The 22,304-nt window shown below is 42.5% G+C and overlaps 1 protein-coding gene across 11 annotated transcripts in view; it reads left to right on the plus strand.

Annotated features, from left to right (window-relative positions):
* Positions 1-22,304, plus strand: part of FBXL20 (F-box and leucine rich repeat protein 20) — a 113,331-nt gene that overhangs the window by 11,265 nt on the left and 79,762 nt on the right. Inside the window, exon 1 of one of the 11 annotated variants that reach the window (XM_053260887.1) lies at positions 16,269-16,454. The exons of 8 other annotated variants lie outside the window; for them this stretch is intronic. In XM_053260887.1, coding sequence (XP_053116862.1) covers positions 16,404-16,454 — 51 coding nt within the window. In that variant the 5' untranslated portion in view covers positions 16,269-16,403. Of the gene's footprint in view, positions 1-16,268; positions 16,455-22,304 lie in introns of those variants that run through there. 2 more of the 11 variants (XM_053260881.1, XM_053260890.1) reach the window with 2 other exon arrangements.

The raw sequence follows: 22,304 nt of genomic DNA on the forward strand, positions 1-22,304 counted from the left end.
AAACAGTTCCACTCTTTTCTGTGCTGGTCAGATCTCATTTGAAATACTGTGTCCTATTCTGGGCACCACCTTTTAAGAAGGATGTTGATGGACTGGAATGGATTCAGAAAAGGGCAACAAAGATGGTGCGTGGTTTGGAAACCAAGTCCAAATTAGGAATAGGTGGAAGGATCTGGGAACATTTAGCTTGAAGAAGAGAAGGCTAAGCGGGAGATATGATAGCGGTCTTCAAATAGCTGAAGGGATGTCGCACAGAAGAAACAGACTTTTCTCTGTTGCTCCTGAGGGCAGCACTAGAATCAGTGGATTGAAATTACAAGGAAACAGATTCAGTTAAGACATTAGGAGGAATTTTCAAATGGTGAGAGCTGTTTGACAGTGGAAGAGTGCTTTATACTGTGGTGGGCTCTCCTTCTCTAGAAGTTTTCAGACAGAGGCTGGCTGGTAATCTGTCAAGGATGCTTTAGCAGTTTCCTGCACTGAATGGGACTGGGCTAGATGACCTCAAGGTTACGTTCAACTCTAAAATTCTATGGTTCTGCCCTGCATAAAACCTCTGAGGACCCACAGCTGTAATCAAATGGCAGTGATGGTGATGCTGAGTTAGGTCTCACAATCAACCAGTTCCTTGTCTACTCTAATTGTCTCTACAGTTAGATTTTTCAGAGTGCTATTCATTTCTTTAATTCGTTATTTGCACTCTTCAACCACATGTTCTTGCAGTGTTGACAAAAAAATTGTCTACTCATGCATTGTATGCTTATGGGTGGAATAGGATTCTAATCCCTATTAATAAGAAAATAGTTGCTATTGAGAACAACCTAATCTGGAGTAAATGAATGATTATGTGTGTGTGTAGTGTGATTCTGGAGCCTGTGTCATATCCCTCTTTACTGTTCTTTCTATTTTCCCAGTAACCCCTTTATGTGGCAGTTCCCAATACCGCCTAATGTGCAGTGGCTCCACTTTGCCTTTCCATAAGCTGTGGACTACAGAGAGGAGATAGAGCAAACTCCAGAGTATGGACCAGTACTAGGAATTTCCCCCCTGTGCTGGAGCTCATCAGAATGGGTTGTGGATTGAGCATTCTCGAGACAGGGCTGGATCACATGATATTAGTTTCCTGTCACTAGGAGGCGCCATGCCCCAGTTCCGGTCCTGTCTTGCTTGGGTTCACAGGTCTTGGAAAGAGCTTTTCAGCGTTTGAGATGTTTGCAGACTAGTTTCTATTGCTTGACTTGGCATATTCCTTCTATCTTCCCTTCCCCCTTCCCAAATTGTTCAAGGTGGGAAGGGAACTGTTTATAGTTAGGTTACATTCCCAAATTGCTTTTTTAATTTCTAATTCAGCTAACTGGTGTTTAGTTTCACTTTTGAGTTGTTCCACTTTGCTCCACATGGAGCAATCTCAAGCTGGCAATTTGCTGATCGGCTCCCTCTTGGAGGGCACGCAGCCAAAATCTAGGGGCAGAAGCCTGGCACGGGAACTTGCTATTTCCCTAAAATGGGCTAGGTCTGCTTGCCCACTGCCTCCCCTTCCACCCCTTCTTCAGCGGCAGAAGCCTCCTCTGCAGTCCCCAAAAATGCAGAGAAGAAAACAAAACATTGTTCTGAGCCAGGCAAAGCCTCCAAAAAAGAAAAAGCGCAAGAAGCCAACCTCAGCTGTTTGGCTCAGTGAGCGCATTTTGATTCAGGTGGTTTGTCAGCAGAAAAAACTGCACCGCCTCCCTGCTGTTCCTGCCAGCCATAAAACAACACAGGATCCCAACTACTGTCCTTTGGGCATGTCTGGAGGCTCAGACCCAGCTAGCCCAGTGATTATTGTGGTGGAGGGGGAACTAGCTGGCCTGCACATTTCCCCCCATGCCAATGGCTAACATTCTGATTATTGTAGCGGAGGGGGAACAGGCTGGCCCGCGCATTCCCCCTGTGTCAATAGCTCCCTATCCAAACCGGGACAACTTGCACCACGTTTCTCACAGATTCGGCTGGTGGGGCCCCATCTTGTGAGGATGCGGTGGAGAAACCAGAGGGTGCCCTTCCAGTGCCCCGAAATCTGCCTCCACAGTGGCTGCTGATGTAAGTGCCAATGTCCCTTCTCAGGGGCCAGCAATTCCCTTTACTCCAGACGTTACTGACTGGTTGAGGGATTTCATTGAGATGAAATGCAAGATGTTATGCAACCCCACCCTCCCTGCTCCTGTGGTACCACAGCCAGTCGCCCCTGCTCTCCCAACAGGGCATCCTATCAGACCCAGACATACTGCTGGGTGAATGTCTTCCACCTCTTCTGACGCCAGCCCCAAGGGGGAGGCCATTCCACTTTCAAAACAGTGTCTTTTTGTACCATTCAGGAGAAGGTACACTAGACACAAAAGGAGGGTGTGCCACACATCATCCTCTGAGGACCAACCACCTCTACCTAAGCACCTACATATGCAACCAACAGTCCCTATCCCTCCTGCAATAACCCCAGTGTTGCCCCTGCCTGTCGCTGTGTTGCCTCCTGCTGCACTGGTGTTGCCCCACCTGTACCTGTGGTAATCTCAACTTCTCCAGTTGCCCCTCCATCTCTCCCCATGTTATCCCCCTGCTCCTGTATTGCCTCCTCCACTGCCAGTTCTACCACATCCATCTGGGAACCTGATCTCACCAAGGTCAGATTTTGAATACTTTTCCTCTGACCCTCTTAACCTGTGGGTGTCTGATAGGGAGGAAGGAGAGTTGTCTGAGGAAGAAGTCACACAACAAGTACCCATCTCCTTATGTCTGTTCTCATCCATACATTTTGAAGTCCTTCTTGCAAAGGCCAAGAGGACTATTCATGATGTTGCTCCTAATGAGGAATCGCAGCCCTCAACAGAATTGGACCAAAGTGTCTTCCCTTCCTCCTTCACCCTTTCTGCGATGGTCTCTTCCCTCCCATGTTTTGTAAGATCATGCTAGCAGAGTGCGAAAGGCCTGTCTCCTCTAAGCCAGTGGGATTCTGCCCCAAGAAACATTACTCTCTTCCACAAGATGTTACATTGCTACTGGTGGTTCCTTTACATTTATGCCCCTGTGGCGTAACACATATCTGACTCTATTCTGAATCCTGAGAGGCAGGAACAACTCAAAATACTTGAGGATAAAAAGTGCAATCTACTCAGAAAAGCTCATGAGGCATCTGCCACGGTCATCAAGGCGGCAGCTATGAATTTGATCTTCATGAGAGCATCAATCCTTTGGGTGAAATAAAAGGTATCACTTATTCTGCCTAAAAACACCAAACTCCACCAAGGCCTCAAGAATATGGCAAAAGCAACTGCTCTTGTCTACAACGTGCTTCTAGGGGAGGCCTGCACAACTTTGCCCCACCCCAGCTGTTAGATTACAGCTCCCATAATCCCTAGCCAGAGTGGCCAATAGCCAGGGATTGTGGGAGTTGTAGGCCAACATCTTCAGGAGGACCAAAGTTGAGCCGCCCTGTTCTAGGGAAATAGGGTATGGAGTCGCGGTTCACAGATCTCTCTGGCTAAAGAACTGGAAAGTGGATGCTAAATCCAAACTAGCACTTATATCTTTTTTCCTTTCAGGAGCCAACATATTTGGACCCTCCCTAGTCCCAATCTTCGTGGAGACCAGGGAAAAGAAGAAGGCCATATCATCAGTGCCCAAGGACTCCCACAGGCCTTTTCACTCTCCACCAGTGGTCCCTCTAATTTTTTTTTCATCTCTGTGTAGAATGAGGTTTGTTCTGGGCAACATTATCAAGGCATTGTATGCGCACATGCATTCCGAGTGGGGCCTTCCTAATTCAACCTGAGCAAGATCTAAAATTAACTGAGCGGACATCAGAAAACTTGTGAGCGTGCGCACGCCTTAGAGGGTACAGTGCTCTCCATGTTGGAGCTAGGACCCTGGCAGCATCAGCTCTCAGCTGCAATGTCTCATAGTGACCACTGCCGGGCGGGGTTAGGGTCATAGATAAAAGTGCTGGACTCCTCTCCTCTTTGTTCTTCCAGTGTTAGTCTCCATTTTGTCTCCAGAGATTGTTTGTTTTTCATCTCTCTCTTCAGCCATGAGCTACAGCTGAAATAAGCTGCAGGCTCTTTCACATTCATTTGTAACCTTTTCTTTAAATAAATCGTAGTTCTGCAATAATAAAGAACTGTCTCAAAACCTCTTGCTTTGCTGCTTTCTCACCAAACTAGTTTTGCTCTGCTATTTGGGGATTGAACTGCCATTCTTTCCCTATACTCCAAACCCTTCCTTTTGTCCCCACAGGCAATTCCAGGGACAACCATACAACCAGCCCAGAGAGTATAGGGGTAATAGCAACTTTAGGGGTTTGAGGTGCTCCCAATGGAGACAGCACAAACGAGGCCCTTCCAGACCACAGGCACCCCACTCCTTCACCTCCAGTGCACTCTACAACAAAAAACAATGACTCTCACCTGTGGGAGGCAGGCTCTTAGAGTTCACAACCACATGGATGTCCACCACCCAAGACCAATGAGTGCTAGACATAATCTCCAGGGGCTATTCTCTGGACTTCATATATGCCCCACGAGATCATTACATTCAGAAACCAAGACAAACACCTCCGAGTGACTCAAGCCATTCAACATCTCACTTACAAATTCAAGCCATTGAACCAGTAATATCAACAGAAACATGTCTAGGCATCTACTCTATCTTATTTCTTGTGTCCAAGAAAGACGGCTCCCGGAGAGTGGTACTCAACCTCAAGAGGCTCGACAAATAAATAAATTAGGAAGTTCAGTATGGAGTCCCCTCACACCATCAAGGAGGCAATGGCATCAGTAGATCTTTTGGAGGCTTACCTCCATATCCCCATTCTCCCAGCCCAAAGGAAGTTTTCCTCATTCTCATACAATGAGAAACACTACCAATTTGGTAGTGAAACACTATAAACACTCCTGTTTGGCCTATCATCAGCCACTCGGGTCTTTACAAAGGTCATGGTGACATTAATTGCACACCTCTGCTTCCAGGATACTCACATCAGATCAGCCTCCTTCCATCAAGCCTAAAGAGATGTATACAGGATTCTCCAGTGCCTAGACGACCACAGCTTCATAATCAATCAGGAAAAGAGCCATGTCCATCCGACACAGTCCCTTCATTATTCAACACCATCCAAGCATTGGTCTCCCTTCCGCAGGGATGGAAAGGCAAGATAACAACTCTCATCACTCCTCTCCTACACTAAAGGAAGACAGACCTGATGCTCTTGGCCACCATACTGGGAACCATGGTGGCCCGCATGGGGTGCATCCTCTTCATAGGCTCCAAGGTTACTCTAGCCTTGCATCCTCCTAACTTATGAAACCCTTAATTTACCAATCCCTGCCGGAATTATGGCACATTCCACTTGCAGCACAGCTACCTCAGCGGCCTTTTTGGCACATGCCCCTCAGATAGATATCTGTAAAGCAACTATATGGCCTCCTGTTACTCCCTTCATTCGGCTTTACAAAATAGCCGCCTCCTCTCACCCTAAGTGACCTTTGGCTGTTGAGTCTTACAACAGGTAGTCTAGAGTATACATCCTTCTCACCCCCTTTCTCAGACCACTTGGGCATGTCCCATTCTGATGAGCTCCAGCACAGTGGGGAAAGGAACATTGGACTTACCGAGAAGGGTTCTTTTCCCCTGTGGCTGGAGCTCATCGGGCCCATCCGCAGATGTATATATGGTTTTTCTGGTTTGGGAGGTCTACCAGTTCTTGGGTGGAAATTGGTCTTGGGGTACTATAGTGTTAGTATATACCTCTATGTTCTCTTGTTTGTGTTCAGAGCCAGTGTGGTATAGTTATTAGAGTGCTGGACTAGGACCGGGGAGACCAGAGTTCAAATCCCCATTCAGCCATGAAACTAGCTGGGTGACTCTGGGCCAGTCACTTCTCTCTCAGCCTAACCTATTTCACAGGGTTGTTGTGAAAGAGAAACTCAAGTATGTAGTACACCGTTCTGGGCTCCTTGGAGGAAGAGCGGGATATAAAATGTAAAAATAATTCTAGTTGCTAACATGTTGCTTTCCTAGACTTTCTCTCTCTTTTTACATATGCCACACTCTATACTACAATCTCGGAACTGGGGCTATGTGATCCGGTCCTGTCTCAAGCATGCTGAGTCCACACCCATTCTGATGAGCTCCAGTCACGGGGGGGGGGGAGCTCTTTGTGGTAATTCTAGTGTTCCTTTCTGTGAAGGAAAGACACAGCGGAATCTATCCTCAACACTGGACTTTGCTACTGGTGTATCATACTTGTAGTAGTTGCTTAATCTCCTTGGACACCTAACTTTTCAAATACCAACCAGAGACAGCTTTACACCAGAGTTCCCTCTTTCCCCAGTCCTGGTCCCCATGCTAATGGTATTCATGCAGGCTCCTTGGAGGAAGGGTGAGAGATAAATGTAACAATTATGTGGTTTTAAGAACATTACCCAGGTTTTTCGTTACCGATATAGTTTTCCAGAGATCTAGATTAAAGCCATTTATTCTTGTTACCTTTAGTCACTTGTTCAGCCTTCATTTAGACTTTTAATTATATTTGGGTGTTGTGAATTCCTGCCCCTTAACATGACTTGAAGCATCCTCTCTACTTTTGAGATGACACATGTCCAGAGCCAGTTGAAAATTAGTCATGCTGCATCAAACCCAGTTCATTTCCAATCATCTTTGTTAAAGGAAAGAAACTCTTCACTGATATATCCATGTATGTAAAATGTCTGGGTGCATGTGCTCAAACACATGATTGCAGAAACTTAAAACTTAATTAAATCAATTCTTGCACTCCGTAGCAGTTGCATATGTGATGAAATGCAAAGTATTCTTTTCAACTTCATTAATTTCTTGAATGGTTTTATATTTCACCATTCTTAACCAAATTGGCTAATATCAGAATACATCTGATGTCAAAATAAACTGTGGGTCAGGGAGTAACCCATTATTTTGCCACTTCTCGGGGGAGATGAGACCTCATTATGGCAGCACCTCTTGGGAAATGTTGTTAGCAAGCCCTCCTCATATTATATTAACTTGGTGCATGACAAACCTGCTCGCCATATGTCTTAAGGGAGCTTGAAGGGTTTAAAGAAGTGCTGAACCTGGGTTCAAATCTCTGCTTTGTCATAGACCCATGTGGCAAATCCTTGTGTCTCTGCCTCAGTCCTGTTGTTTGTAAAATGGGAATAAAACTGCAGGTAGAATAAAGACAACACAAAATATATTCTGGAAGTGCTGCTTATCTGCAAGCAGACAAAAGAACCAAGATGACCTGTAGAGGCTAAACTGTTTTGGTATTTTCTAGTCTAGCCTGTTTTGAGGTGTCTGTTCAAAGAGCAGTGATGGTAATATCAACCCCAGAGACTTATGAGTCCAATTGGTTTTCAGACAAGCTTTAGGCTTTGTTTAGCTGATATGGTTGGCTATTTTGTTGAGCACTAGTTGTTACTTGGAATAGGGAACTGACTTGGGCAGTTCATGTGGGAGTCCTTTCACAACTGCCAACATGCAGCCTTTCTATGGTTTAACAGAGTTACGGACAATGAGGCAGTGGGGACAATGACTGGAACATATCAGGAGGAAAACTTCTTGCAAGGCTGAACATACACAGCATAGAGGCTCTCTGCAGACTTCTTTAGTGACAGCGATAGCATGAAGAGATATTTGCCACAATTGTGTCTGCACAATCTCATCCAAACAAGCTTTGTGCAGTTGAGGCCTTAACAATCTGGTTCTCCTTCACTGAGAGGCTTAAAATCCTTTGTGGCCCACTGTGACAGTCTTGCAGAGTTCTTTGTGGATAATAATTTGCATTGGGTGCAACTTGATTCTGCTCTTCAAGTCAATAATTAGTTTTCAGTTCTTCCTCCAATTAGGTTATTGGATGAATACCAGCTTTTGACACTCAAGGATGTGGACGGGATGCTTGGATCAGTTCATACTACAATATGCCCAACCCTTGTCCGTGGCTAGTGATAAAGAGCCAGGATACGTTGGTGTTGATTATCTCATTGAGATATTTTGTACCATTTAGCTTTGCTGTTTCATTACACTATATTCTAGTATTGCTCTGAGTGTTTCTTGTTTTTAAAATTGTTAATTGAAAAATAAACTATAATCTTAAATTACAAAACTTTTATCTTTGACACGGTCAGAGCAAACTGTAACAAGGTTTGTGTGTATTAAATGTATATTTTATTTATTTAGCATATTTGTATACCACCCACTACCAAAATCTCTAGGAGGTTTACAGTGTTAAAACAAAATAAAAAATGTTAAAACAATGTAAGACATATAAAAGTTCAAATTAAAATATCTAAAAACCACTAAATAGTTAAAAAGCTTGGCTGAAGAGATGTCTTCAGTGGTTTCCTAAAGGTCAACAGGGATGGAGCAGTTCTAATCTCAGCAGGAAGTACATTTCACAGCTTTGGGGCAACTTCAAATACTTTAAAAAATAGAATTATGCACCCAGGCAGTCCTGAATCAATGCTGAGAACTTGAATTCTGCAAATGTATGTACCTTGAACATATTTGCATAATTTCTCTTATGCATCCTGCATATTTCTATTTTGCATGTGTTTCTATTTTACAGGTCTCAGGGAGTGGCAAAGTATACTGAAGCTTGGCTCCAAACACTGGAAATCACATTAGTTAAATTTATTGTCCAGTCAATGACCATTTATAAAGATAAGTTAGAAACAGTGAATATATGGAATTTTTAAAATGTTGTGGGGGAAAGAGTATGCAAAGTAAATTTGCATATAAATATTTTTCACATTCAATTCCACCTTGGAATCTTCAACAGATATTGCCCAGACACTTTCAAACATATCTTCACAGGCATAAGGGAGGGGTGTGTGTGTGTAAGCAAAATAAAATGCATAGTAGAACCAAGCTTTAAAACCCCAGGTTAAGTATGCACACCCTTATTTTCTATAGTATCTTAACTCTCAGTGTGAAAAGTCAGCCTGAAAAAGAGACTTAAGATGCTCCTGGAAGATGTTCAAGCTCTGGCTTTGGCAGTTTTCCAAGAAGGAGGAATTGTAAGGGCAATCATCATTGAGATCTCTTCTCTCTGTACCCCTTTTCATGCTGCTTTGGATATAATTGAGAGAGCATTCTCTGTTCATCTTAGAGACTTGGTGATGGAATACAATGTTGCATAATTTCAGGTTTTGTTGTTGTTAATAACAACTTAATATATATACTGCCTGACTCTGAAGGCTCTAGGTGGTTCAGAACCATAAATACAATAAAAAACTATTAAAATGAGGTAAAACAATTTAAAACATTCAAAGATTACTAAAAGCCTGCTAAAATGCATCTTAAGGGCTCTTTTAAAGGCTTAGGCCATGGATATCTATTGTATCTGCTATATACTATAGTACCTACACTATAGCATATACTGTACACAATCATCTGATACTGTTAGCTAAAAAAAAGCTACTTTAAGTATAAGCAGTTTGTCAGTCATCAGGCTCATGTCTGAACTGCCAAGAATGTTGGCACTGAACTTCCATAAGGACGACTACTATCTCAGTTGCTTAGTCATGCCTATTAATTGATTAATGTTTTCAAGACTTGTATTAGCATAAAACATTTAGAGAGAATGGTGAAAAATTTCTGTCTATAGAGATGGTTCTTCTATGAAGTAGAATGTACAGTATGCTGGTAGTGCAGGCAAAAGGGAGGGATAGAATCTAACAAGATAGAAAACCTAGGAGGACCGGAGTCCCCCACAGAAACCCTGTGGGTGACAATACAAGACCTGAAAGGAAATGTGCTACTGGGCACGTGCTATCGTCCTCCGGATCAAAATGCTGGAAGTTGCAGAAGGAAATCAGGGAGGCGTCAAGGAGAGGCAGGGCAGTAATTTTTTATTTTTTTTTTAAACTTATTTTTATACCGCCCAAAACTTACATTTCTGGGCAGTTTACAAGATAAAAACAACATTAAAACATTAGTTAAAAACAAAAACAAGAAATTTAAAATACAACAATTTAAATTTTTAAAAACAATATTCTAAAACAACATTTAAAACAATCAAAACAAAACAGGTGACTTCAATTACCCACACATAGAATGTGTAGGTAATAATGGGTGACTTCAATTACCCACACATAGAATGGGTAAATTCATGTAATGACAAAGAGGTCAAATTTCTAGATACGCTGAATGACTGTGCCCTAGAATATTTGGTCATGGAACCAACCAGAGAGTGGACTTAATCCTGAGTGGCACCCAGGACCTGGTTCGTAATGCCAGTGTCATCAACCCTTTAGGGAACAGTGACCATAGTGCAATCAAATTCAGCATACATGCAGGGAGAGAATCGGCAAGGAAGTCTAGCACAGACACTTTGAATTTCAGAAGAGGAAACTTTTCCAAAATGAGTATGATGAAAATAAAGCTGAAAGAGAAAATCAGGAGAGTCACTTCACTCCAGAATGCAGGGAGTTTACTCAAATCCACAATACTAGAAGCCCAGTTAGATTATACCCAAAAGGAGGAAAGGTACCACTAAGTCTAGGAAGATGCAAGCATGGCTAACAGGTAAAGTCAAGGAAGCCATAAAGGGGAAGAGGACTTCCTTCCAAAATTGGAAGGCCTGTCCAAATGAAAAGAACAGAAAGGAACACAAACTATGGCAAAAGAAATGCAAGATGACAATAAGGGAGGTGAAGAGAAATTTTGAGGAACATTTAGCTAAAGGCATCAAGGGGAATTACAAAAACTTTACATCAAAAGCAGGAAACCTGCCAGGGAGGCATTTGGACCATTAGACAATGAGGGAGTGAAAGGGATTATTAAGGAGGATATGGAGGTTGCAGAGAAGCTAAATGAGTTCTTTGCATCCATCTTCATGGCAGAGGATACTGATCATATTCCTGTTCCTGAACCAGGCTTTTCGGGGATGGAGGCTAAAGAACTGAGTCAGATAGAAGTGACAAGAGATGATCTAAACTGTCTGGAAAAATTAAAAACTAACAAATAGCTAGGGCCAGATGGCACTCACCCAAGAGTCTTAGAAGGACTCAGTTGTAAAGCCCACAGAAGAACAGGCCCTGCTGGGAGAGAACCAGCATGGCTTCTGCAGAAGTAAATCTTGCCTCACAAACCTTTTGGAATTCTTTGAGAGTGTCAACAGGTGTGTGGATCAAGGTGATCCAGTTGACATAGTATACCTGGACTTCCAAAAAGCTTTCAACAAAGTTCCTCATCAAAGACTCCTGAGGAAACTTAGCAGGCATGGGATAAGGGGACAAGTAAATGTGTGGATTGCTAACTGGTTGAAGGACAGGGAGCAGAGGATAGGGATAAATGGAGTTTTTTCATAATGGAGGGAAGTAAGAAGTGGGGTCCCCCAGGGATCTGTACTGGGACCGGTGCTTTTTAATTTATTCATAAATGATCTGGAAGTTGGGGTAAGCAGTGATATGGCCAAATTTGCAGATGATACCAAACTCTTTTGGGTAGTGAAATCCAAAACAGATTGCGAGGAGCTCCAAAAGCATCTCTCCAGACTGAGTGAGTGGGTGACAAAATGGCAAATGTTGTTCACTGTTGGCAAGTGTAAAGTGATTCACATTGGGACGAAACCCCCCAACTTCAAGTATACGCAGCTGTTGGTGACTGACCAGGAGAGGGGTCTTGGGGTCATGGTGGACAGCTTGTTGAAAGTGTTGACTCAATGTGCGGCAGCTGTGAAAAAGGCCAGTTCCATGCTAGGGATCATTAGGAAGGGGATCGAAAATAAAACTGCTAATATATTACAATGCCCTTATACAAAACTATGGTGCAGCCACACCTGGAGTACTGTGTACAGTTCTGGTCACCACATCTAAAGAAGGACATTGTAGAACTGGAAAAGGTGCAGAAGAGGGCAACCACGATGATCAGGGGCCTAGAGCACCTTCATTATGAGCCAAGGCTGCAACACATGGGGCTTTTTAGTTTAGGGGGGGAAATGGCTGCGGGGAGACATTATAGAGATATATACAATCATGCATGGTGTAGGGGAAGTGGATAGAGAGAAATGTCTCTCTCGCACACATAACACTAGAACCAGGGGTCATCCCATGAAATTGATTGCCAAGAAATTTAGGTACAACAAACGGAAGTAATTTTTCACACAGTGCATAATCAACTTGTGGAATTCTCTGCCACAAGGTGTGATGTTGGCTACTAGTTTGGATGGCTTTAAGAGGGATTTGGATAACTTCATGGAGGAGAGGTCTATCAACGGCTACTGGTCTAAGGGCTACAGGCCACCTCCAGCCTCAGAGGCAGGATGCCTCTGAATACCAGTTGCAGGGAACTAACATCAGGAGAGAGGGCATGCCTTCAGCTCCTGACTAGGCTTCCAATGTCATCTGGTGGGCCACTGTGTGAAACAGGATGCTGGACTAGATGGGCCTTGGGCCTGATCTAGCAGGGCTGTTCTTATGTTCTAAAAACAAGGAAGAGTCAATTGTCAAATAATCACATCTCTTAGGCTGACAGCTTTAGAATTCAGTAGCAAAGATCTGTTCAGAAGGATTGGAAGCTGGAAATGGACACACAGGCAATGGTTGTAATTGCAAAATGGGGGGAAATGTAGCTGGCCACTAGGCCTGGGCTTCAGTGTCACCAGAGCTGAATAATTTGTAGCATTGCATCAATATTGTGCAGAGGCAGCTGCTCTGGAGTACTGCACACTTCTAGTTCAGAGAGATCTCCTTTAGAGGAAGCAGAGCCCCATACCATCGCAGCAACAGCTGGAGCTGCAGGAGATGTTTGCGGGATGGGGGCACTGGGAGGAATAGCCCTTCCAAGCACTTTCTCTATTAGCTACAACTTATGTCACTATAAGGAGCATTATTTAATGTATCTATATAATAATCATCCCCCACCCCTCAGTGGGGAAAGCACATGTAAGGATTACCCTTCCAGCACTCCCCATGCACACCACCTACTGCATGCCACCCCAGACTCCACTGGGGTGGTATGGGGTTCCACTTTGAGTAAAGGAGTTCTGGTCCCCCCCTGTCCCGCACTAGAAGCAGGCAAGACTGCCACACTGTGAGTGGCCACTTCCCACCCGGTACTTATATGCAGTAGTGCAGATAATTTGGTTTTGATACCACTAAAGCACAGGCTGACTGACCTATACCCATCTATCTGTGTGTCCATGCCTGGATGCTTGAAATACTTTTTCCTGCCAAATACAGACTTAAACAGTTTTTCTGGCAGCTGAAATGCAGGCTCTAGCAAATCTAGCAACCCTGTGTGTGGGTGGTGGTGGTGGTGGTGGTGGTGATGGTTTTAAGGGGTGCAGCTTTTGACAAGTGAGCAGCAGAGTGTAGAAATTGCTGCACAGCCTCCTATAGTTCAGTCGAGCAGAAAAACTTATCAGAAATTCTTTGCATGACACTACTTTTGGAATAAAAATAATTTGAATTGTGACCAGTTTTTTAATTTGGGTATTTAAGCTGCCTTTTCACTTCCAATGTGGAGGTGTTCAATTTGGCTCACATATATGAAACAAACGACAAAACGAGTAAATCGGAAAGCAATAAAATAGAAAATCTAGTAGGTAAGACCTACAAGAGAACAATAAAATAAATAATTATAATTAAGCAGCAAATTAAAAACCTTTTTTGAAAAAGCAGAGTTTTCATACAGTGGCAGAACACCAAAAAAGGGGAATGATCAAACTTCCCATGGTAGAGTGTTCCATAAGCTGGGTGCCACAGAGAAGACCATCTTGCGTGTTATTGCCAGCTGTGTCTTAGGAAATGGTGGTACACATACAAGGTCTGTCTTAAATTATCTTAGTGGACAGGCAAATTCATATGGGATCAGGTAGTCCTCTAAGTATCTTGTTCCTAAGCCATTTAGAACTTTAACAAACACCTGGAAATGGCCTCCGAACTAGTGTAGTTAGTATAGCAATGGGTAATATACTCCCCAAACCTGACACTGGTCAGACTTCTTGGAGCAGCATTTTGTATTAATTGAAGTTTCTAAACAGCCTTCAAAGACAGCCCCCAAAGAGTGCATTACAGTAATCCAGTCTAGATATAACCAGTTGTTAAGTGAGTGCAGTGAAGTAAGATGTATAAAGCACTTTTTTCTGATTTTGTATTATAAAATATTTTTGTTGTATTGAAACTAATAAAAATGGCAAAGTACTTTGTTGCAAAAATGCAGTAAATGTGAACAGTTAATAATGAAGCACCAAGGAGAGCCTTAGGCCTGTAATCCAGCCCTTTCCTCTGTCTAATCAACACTGAGGCTGTGCCACAGGCAGTGGGGTGCAGGTTGGATGCCTTTTAGACAGGGAATTATTATGTTCTTCTGCTTTGTTCAACACCTTCAGCTTGCTTGGTATTTACAAAGGAGCAATGTTTGCAACTTGTTGAAAGACTTGCTGGAAATAGCAAAGCTCTCTCGTGAATTATGAGTTATACTTCTCTGGTGATAGTAGTCTGGTATTCTGACTGATTGGTAACTGAGGGATCCTTCAGTACTTCTAGATCTCCTTTTGGAGCCAGCACTTCTATGGACAGTTTTGATATTGAGAATGACTTATCCCACAGTAAAGGGGGAGAATGAATGAACACTACCCTTATATAAACCAACAACTTAATGTAGTGAACATGCTGGCTCCTTAGACCAACCCAGCATTCCAAAGGACCTATGTTCAAATCCTTGCTCAACCATAAGGCTCACTGGGTAGTCTTGGACAAGTCCACTGTTCCTCAGCCTGACCTACCTCTCAGAGTTGTACATGGGCTTTGAGGAAGAGTGGGTACAGATGTGATGAATATCCTCACCACCCAATAACTATATTCCAGAGTTCTAAGGGGCTCAGTGATGAAGGTTCCCCCCCCACACACATACACACCCCACTACATGGATTCCCTGACTGTTTCGTGTACTAAAAGGAGTGATACTCCTTTACAGAACTAGGTGGACTGCATCATTCCTGTTCTTTGACAACTCTTTCCAAATTGAAGTCTGTCAGTTTGTTTGCCACAGAATTCCTATACATTTCAGAGGATTCGAGGAATGTTCTGAAATGTGCCCAGTTTTCCTTTTCTGCAAGGAAAAGGGGGGAAGTGAGTAAAAATTAAGCAAATATTAATGTATCCCTTCATCTTTCTGTGTGCTGCAAGAGAGGTGATTTTAAATTAAAATTAGTAAATAAAGTTTAGTGTGAAAAGGAACTGAATACTCTTGAATGTTAAGGTTTCCCCCTCTTCTTTCCCACTGCTCTACATTTCACATATTAATCTGCAGGAGGTAGACCTGTTGAATATGTTCAACTCCATGCTGCTTCTGAAATTCATGCTAAAATATAATTGTTGAAGCAGTAAAACGTTGATAGAAATTTAGAATTGCAAAAACTGCAATGGGCTTCTGTTTACTTGTCTCCTTAGCTATCCTTGCCTTCATGTTTTGGGGAACTGTTCTGCAATCATGATTGCTAAAAATGTTTTTTCTCTTCAATGATAATCTGGTAATACCAAACAGTGTTCCCTGTAATAGGGATTCCCAGATGTTGTTGACTACAACTCCATAATCCCCAGTTGCAATGGCCTTTACCTGGAGATTATGGAAATTGTAGTCCACAACATCTGGGAATTCCTCTTACAGGGAGCCATGATACTAAAGATTGTACCTTTTTAATGTACTTTACAAAAGTACATTGCTATGGTTCTCAGAGTGGGTGGGCATCCAAAGGGAGGCGGGGCGGAAAACAGTTACATGTGAAAGAGTAATTTCCCAGAGAGAGTTAATACAGAGCTGCAAAAGGGATGGGGGTGGGGGAATTAAAATGTATCAAGGGGAACAGTGTTTCCACTAACAGGGATTCCCAGATGAACATCTAGGAATCCCTGTTGAAAGGAACACAGAAGGGGAAACTGTCTCTTCTCCACCCACCCCTGCCAGAACTGGAATCCCTGCTTAAGGGGATAAAAGGGATGCTCGCTCTCATAATTCCAGTGAACACCAAGTGCAGTACTACATCCAAGGTTAAGTCTCAGAATCCTCCTTGAGTGTGTGTTGTCATGCCTTTTGCTGCTCCTTGCCTCTTCTCCCAAGGCTTCTGTTTTTGATACTCTTGTGCTTTTGGTGCCAGTTCTGAATTCCTGTTTGTTTTCTATCCTTTTCTGAGCTTCTTAGTTATCTTGTTCTAATCACTTCTCCAGATATAGAATTAATGCTCATTCTACTTCAAGATGCTTTCTGTGAGATGGTTGAAAGGAGAGGGCTGCTTAAATGCTGAGTGGGTTTGGGGGGAGCAGAGAAGGCAGCATGCAGACCTCTTTGCTGATTAAGATCTGCTTGAGAGTCCACACTTGGTCTCCTTGATTCATGTCGGGAAATAGGAGAAGGACATGGAGTGGGTTTCTGTTGTGCTCCTCGCATTTTGGAATTTTCTGCCAAAGGTAGCTTACGTGTGTTTGAGCCTGCAGTCTCTATTTAAAAATAGTTAATACTTTCTTATATGTTTTTAAAAACTTTATCTGACAGAGTCGGTTGTGCTATGATTTTTAGGTAGGGGTGTGTTTGTGTGTGTTTTGTTTGTTTAATGCCAAGTCTGCCTTCACATGTTATGAAGTTCTGTTAACTGCATTAGATGTTTAGGAAGGTAAATGTCCACTTTTTAAAATAAAGTATTTTAAGATTGGTGGAGCCTAACAAGGTTGGTTGAGGGTGTGTGTGTGTGTGTGTGTGTGTGTGTGTAGCACATCAGAGTCTGATTCTTTCTGTGTGCTTTGATTTAGAAGAAGCAAAGTAAGCTTTTTACTTTTCAACCCCATTTTTCCTCCAAGGAGCTCAGGGTGGTTTTAGTAACTCTTCCTCCATTCTCTGTCCTTACAAAAACCCTATGAAGTAAGTTAGGGTGAGAGATAGTGATTGGCCTAAGGTCACCCAGTGAACATTATGGCTGAGCAGGAATTTGAATCTGGGCCTCATCTGTCAAAGTTCAACACTTGAGCCATTACACTACACTTTGTCGTAATAGTTTGTTGGTCCCCTCAAATTGATAACATGGGGTGAGCAAGGCTGTCTTTCAGAGTAGCAAGGTGCCTTTTCTCTCATCAGAATTTTTTTTTTAAAAAAATTAGTTAACTACTGCCCAGTATACCCCATCATTCCTGTTAGCCTATGGATGTCAGGCAGAATGTGTTTGGTATATGTAATCAACTGTCCATCAGTTCTTGTTCCTTAGGCCTTCTGATGTCAGTGTTCCAAGCAGACAACAAAGGAGTGAGACTGCTAATGATAGAGCTAATCAGAGTGGCTGCTGCTGTTAGTCTGCAGACAGCCATTTCCCAGAGAGATTTAATACAGATTATAAAGTGAGCTGCAAAAAGGATGGGGGTGGGGGAAAAGAGAATAGAAGTCCCTGGACAGCAGGGAAGCTTCCAAAGAAAGCTCACCCGGTCTGAACTGTGTGTATTATTTATAAATTGCAGTGAACAATATTCTGCTACATGCAACTTACCCAGAGGAATGGTGGGTTTTTAAATGCCACTTGTGGAAATATACAGCTAGCAGAATTTATTCTTTGAGCCACAAAAAATTGTGTCTAGGGATGCTGGGAGTTGTAGTTCAGCAACATCTGGAGGGCCGCAGTTTGGGGATGCCTGCTCTAGTGCATAAAATAATGCAACCTGCCCCCCCCACACACACACACTTGCTGTGCCAGAGCTTGGTGGTGGTGGAATCTCATGTGCTTGGGAGCAAGCAGCAGCACAGCATGGGAAAGGCAACAGAAGGGCAGACCATGTCATAGCCAGTGTAATAGATTCTGCCCTTCATTTCAGTTGTGTTTCTAAAGAGTTGCTACAGGTTTGTTGCATGGGGCTGGAACTTGCTGAAGTTCAACCACACTGTTTCTTCCATTAAAAGGAAAGACCCTCTGATGAATACCCCCCAGGTTTGAATGTGTTGGCACCAAGGGTGCAGAAGAAACATATTTTCAGCTCCAAGTTGAGGAAACCTTTCTAACCAGATCTCCTTTGCAATCTTGTGTTTTGGAAGAACTGCTTTATGAGGTCAAGGTCCTCTTTCCAGGTTAGCAGTTTCTGTTGATTGCTGGATTTGGCATTGATACTTTTAATCATAAAGGCCTCTGAGCTTTTAAAAAAATAAGGAAAGAAAAGCCCTGATGCTTTCTCAGCTGAGAACCAGCTGAGTTTGCCAGAAAATCAGTATCTGTTTGACCTTGCTGAAGTCAGGGCTGTGGAAATTCTGTGTTTCTGTACACTATCCAGTGCTGGCACAAGCAGAAAAAGACCCCCAGGTGCATTATGCTGGTACATAGGAATTTTGAACTTTTACACAGTTCTGTAAGACTGGTGCCTCAAATCTTGCATGGCTCCCAAGGGTTTTGAAAACATTTCACAGAATTGAAAAAGTGGTTTGACTAGTAATTCTAGGGGATAGGGTGTCATTGGGGTATCCAGTTCCTGGCCCATTATTCATATGCATCTTCTCTAGAACAGCTTCATGTTTAAGATTGTATGTTATTTTTACTAAAAAATGTAGAGTGGGGGAATATCACAATTGAATATGCAGAATAGCTGGATTCTGCTTTTGCATAATTTGTACATAATTTGAATAATATGCTGCACTTCACATACCTTATTCTACAAGTAGGATTGACTTTAAATCTAACAGTGTTGTTCTTAACCACTTGCCTGGTTCCATTGCAACCTAAAATTGTAGTGATGGGTGGTATGTAATGCAGAGAAAGGAGGTGGTTTTATTTTAGTTCCCCCACCCAACGCTGCAGTGGTTTCAAGCAATGCCTAGAGGCACTGAAAAGAACAATCACATTCTAGACTTAAAATAGTGACCATTTCCATTTTTTTTAGTGTCTACTGAGGCAGGGGATGACTTGGAATAAATTTCTGCCTCATACTGGACTTTTTTTTTTTTTAAGGTGATTGGCTGTACTTATCTGCCACAATAATTCCAGGTGCTGTTTGAAGCTGTTGCTTGCAATTAAAAGGTTGAGCCAAATTGATTTTGGGGACTTTCTAACAAGGCTAAAATCAAGCTTCTCATTTTGTAACTTGTACACTTTGAGAACAGGTGTGTTTACTAATTGGTTGTAGGCACATTTAGCATATTGCTTTGAAATATTGTGCTACCTAGAAGTATACTTCAGAATTATTGGTCATGTAGCCCACATGCCTTTTGTGATACAAAAATATATCTACGTAGAAGTAAGGGGACAATTATGAAATTAAGGTGCAGTTGAGAAAAGAGTACTCCTAAGTGAGCCAAGCTGTACACAATAGAGGAATAAAATATTGAGCATTAGAGAGACTTTCTCTAAAATAACAGAAGACTTTTGTAGATAACCAATACATATGAATACAGACATCTTTCAGCCAGTTTAAGTCCTTGGCTGAAAAATGTTGTAGGAGGTATACACAAATAACCTTCATGCATGCAAAAATATGGTTTCTTTTGGTGAGTCATAATCATGAGGGAAAGCCTTAGGCCCGACCAAATTATACATACACACCCCACAATCTGGCCTGTAAAACTGAAATGGAAGAAATCAACCTTTAAATTGCTAACAAGTTGTATGCAGTACTTCTGAAAGTACTAGTTGAGAAACTAGCTGAACTCCTACCATGATAAAGTTGTACTGATATACTGTTACAAACTTCTCTTGCTGAGCAGTTGATAGGTAAGTGTGCATCTATATTGGCTGCCAGCATGAGTCCAGATGTTATGAAAGTGGGGACACTATATGCTAGGGCTTGAAAATTTCCAGGTACCAGCTCTCCATGGCTCCTGAAAATTTAAATCTGGTGCCTAAACTAGATGAACCTCCACAAGTGCAGTGTGTGTCTCCTCTTCAGAAAGATATTGTAATTGTAGGGCTTATAGGCACAATCTCATGGATGTTGTGTTTGGGTTCAGTGTCCACAGTTAAAAATGCCAGATCAGGGCATTTGGTGCTGCCCTCTTTGTTCAATATATAGTAGTGTGGAAAGCTGGGCCACCAAGCAGTTGTGAGCTGGTGGAGGCACTGCATCCATGCAGACTGTAATTGTGCTTGTTCTTATAAGGAAAGCAGAGATTCCAAAACCTGCATCAGATTGCAGATTTTGCACTAAATTCCACATGTCTAGAGTTTGAGGAGATGTGGCTATGTGTCATTGGAAAAGAAAATGTGACCCATGCCAGAAGTACCTTTTTATAATTCAAAGATATGTGAAATTGTAAAATAGGATTATGTATAAATATCGCTTCCCCCCCTTCATAAATCTGAGTCAAAGAACATCCTTTCTTGGTTTCTCTAAAAGGTGACCTAGTTTCTACAGCAGTGACCTGTATTGAATGGTTAGTAGGGCAAATGCCCAAGCTGCAAATTTTAGCTCTTGTACCACACAAAGGTAATTAACTATAAGTGAATCTGCTTACATAAACATGCCACCCTTTTGTTCCAAAAAGCAGATACAGCTCTGTCAATCCAATGCAAGTTGGAGTTATGGATAGGTTATTACTTTTCCAGCTTCTGGAGAAAATGTACAAGAGCAGCTTCTGTGGGAAAAGTAAAGTGGGGGAAACAACTTTCTGCTGTTGTGTAAAGAGCAGGGAAACAGAGTAGTGGACTTTGGACCTTGAAGACCCAGAATCAAACCTTTACTCAATCCTGCCATCACTTTTCTAGGCTGTGTTCAGATATAATGGAAGACCCAGGATGAAGCCTTTACTCACTCCTGCCATCACTTGTCTAGGCTGGGTTCAGTCATAATGTTGAAACCATGGTTTCGGTAAACTGTGGCTTAGAAATATACAGAACCCAAGCCTGCTCACAAACCATGCTTTCTTTGAAGCTAACGAACCAGGATCTGAAACCACAATTTGGACTAACTGTAGTTTCAAGTTACATCTGAATTCACAGATGATTGTGAAGCTGCAGATCTGTTCATTGCATCTGCTCAAGAGGCTATTTTACCATGGAGACAGGTCTGGGCTTATGAGGGGTGCAGACATATGGAAAGTTTGAGGAGCAATTCCTCACTTAAATTTTTTTGTGAGAGAGAAGGCACACTTTTGGGGAAGGTGAAAAATATGTTTTCAAGATTGAATATATGTTATTAGGGTTGGTGGGGGAGTTGTGTAAAATAAGGGGGATTTCTCAGATACGTGGGTAGGGGGTCTGTACCCCCGGAACTTACGACTTTCTGAAGAGGAATCCTGTGAAGATGGGAAACAAGCAGACAAGAAGCAATAAACCTGGAAGTTCAAACAATTGTGCCTGGAATTATGCCTGGAAGTTCAAACAGTTGTGTGTGCGTTATCTGTAGTTTGCACAAACCAAAATTTCAGATTGCATTTCACTTATCACATTTACATACTGCCAAAGAGAGAGAGACGTGTGTGTGTGTGTGTTTGTGTAAGCCCCCTCCCCTGAATAAAGATCATTATTTTTAAATTTTAATTAAAAGCCTGAGAACAGGTGTGCCTTAAGGGTCTTTTAAAAAAGCAATATGAGATATTAAAGCTCTTATTTTGACAGGGAACATATTGTAAAGCCCTGGGGCAGCCACATAGAAGGCCTGGTTCCGAGCTGCTACCAGATGAGCTAGTGGCAACCATGACCAGAACCCCCCAGATGATCTTAATAGATGGCAGGGTTCATGACAAAGGGGGCCATGCCGTTAAGGGCTTTATAGTTAATAGCCAGCACTTCGTATTTCTCTTGGAAACATATTGACGGCTAGTGCAGTTCTTTTAAAATCGGTGTTATCTGGTCTCTTTGGGTTGTCCCAGAGACCAGTCTGGCTGCTGCATTCTGTACCATTTGTAGTTTCTGGACTATGTACAAAGGCACCCCCACATAGAGTGCATTACAGTAGTCAAGCCTAGAGCTTACCAGCATATGTGCCACTGTCTTAATGTTATTTACCTCCAGAAATTGGCATAGCTGATGTATTAGCCGAAGTTGATAAAGTGGATCCAGGAGCACTTCCAAGCTAAGTACTTGTTCTTTCAGGGTAATGTACCCCCATCCAGAACAGGCATATCTAAACCAACTCTTGGGTTTTGACCCCTCACAATCTGTACCTCTATTTAATTTTGATTCAACTTCAGTTTGTTATCCCTCATCCAGCCCATTACTGCCTCCAAGCAGGCATTTAGGGAAGTTATGGCATTTCCTGATGAAGTTGATATGGAGAAATCGTTTTGGGTGTCATCAGCATATTGATAACACTCTGCACCCAATCTCTTGATGATCTCTCCCAGCGGTTTCATGTAGA

Source organism: Hemicordylus capensis, chromosome 6 (assembly GCF_027244095.1).
Source record: "Hemicordylus capensis ecotype Gifberg chromosome 6, rHemCap1.1.pri, whole genome shotgun sequence".
Classification (NCBI taxonomy): domain Eukaryota; kingdom Metazoa; phylum Chordata; class Lepidosauria; order Squamata; family Cordylidae; genus Hemicordylus; species Hemicordylus capensis.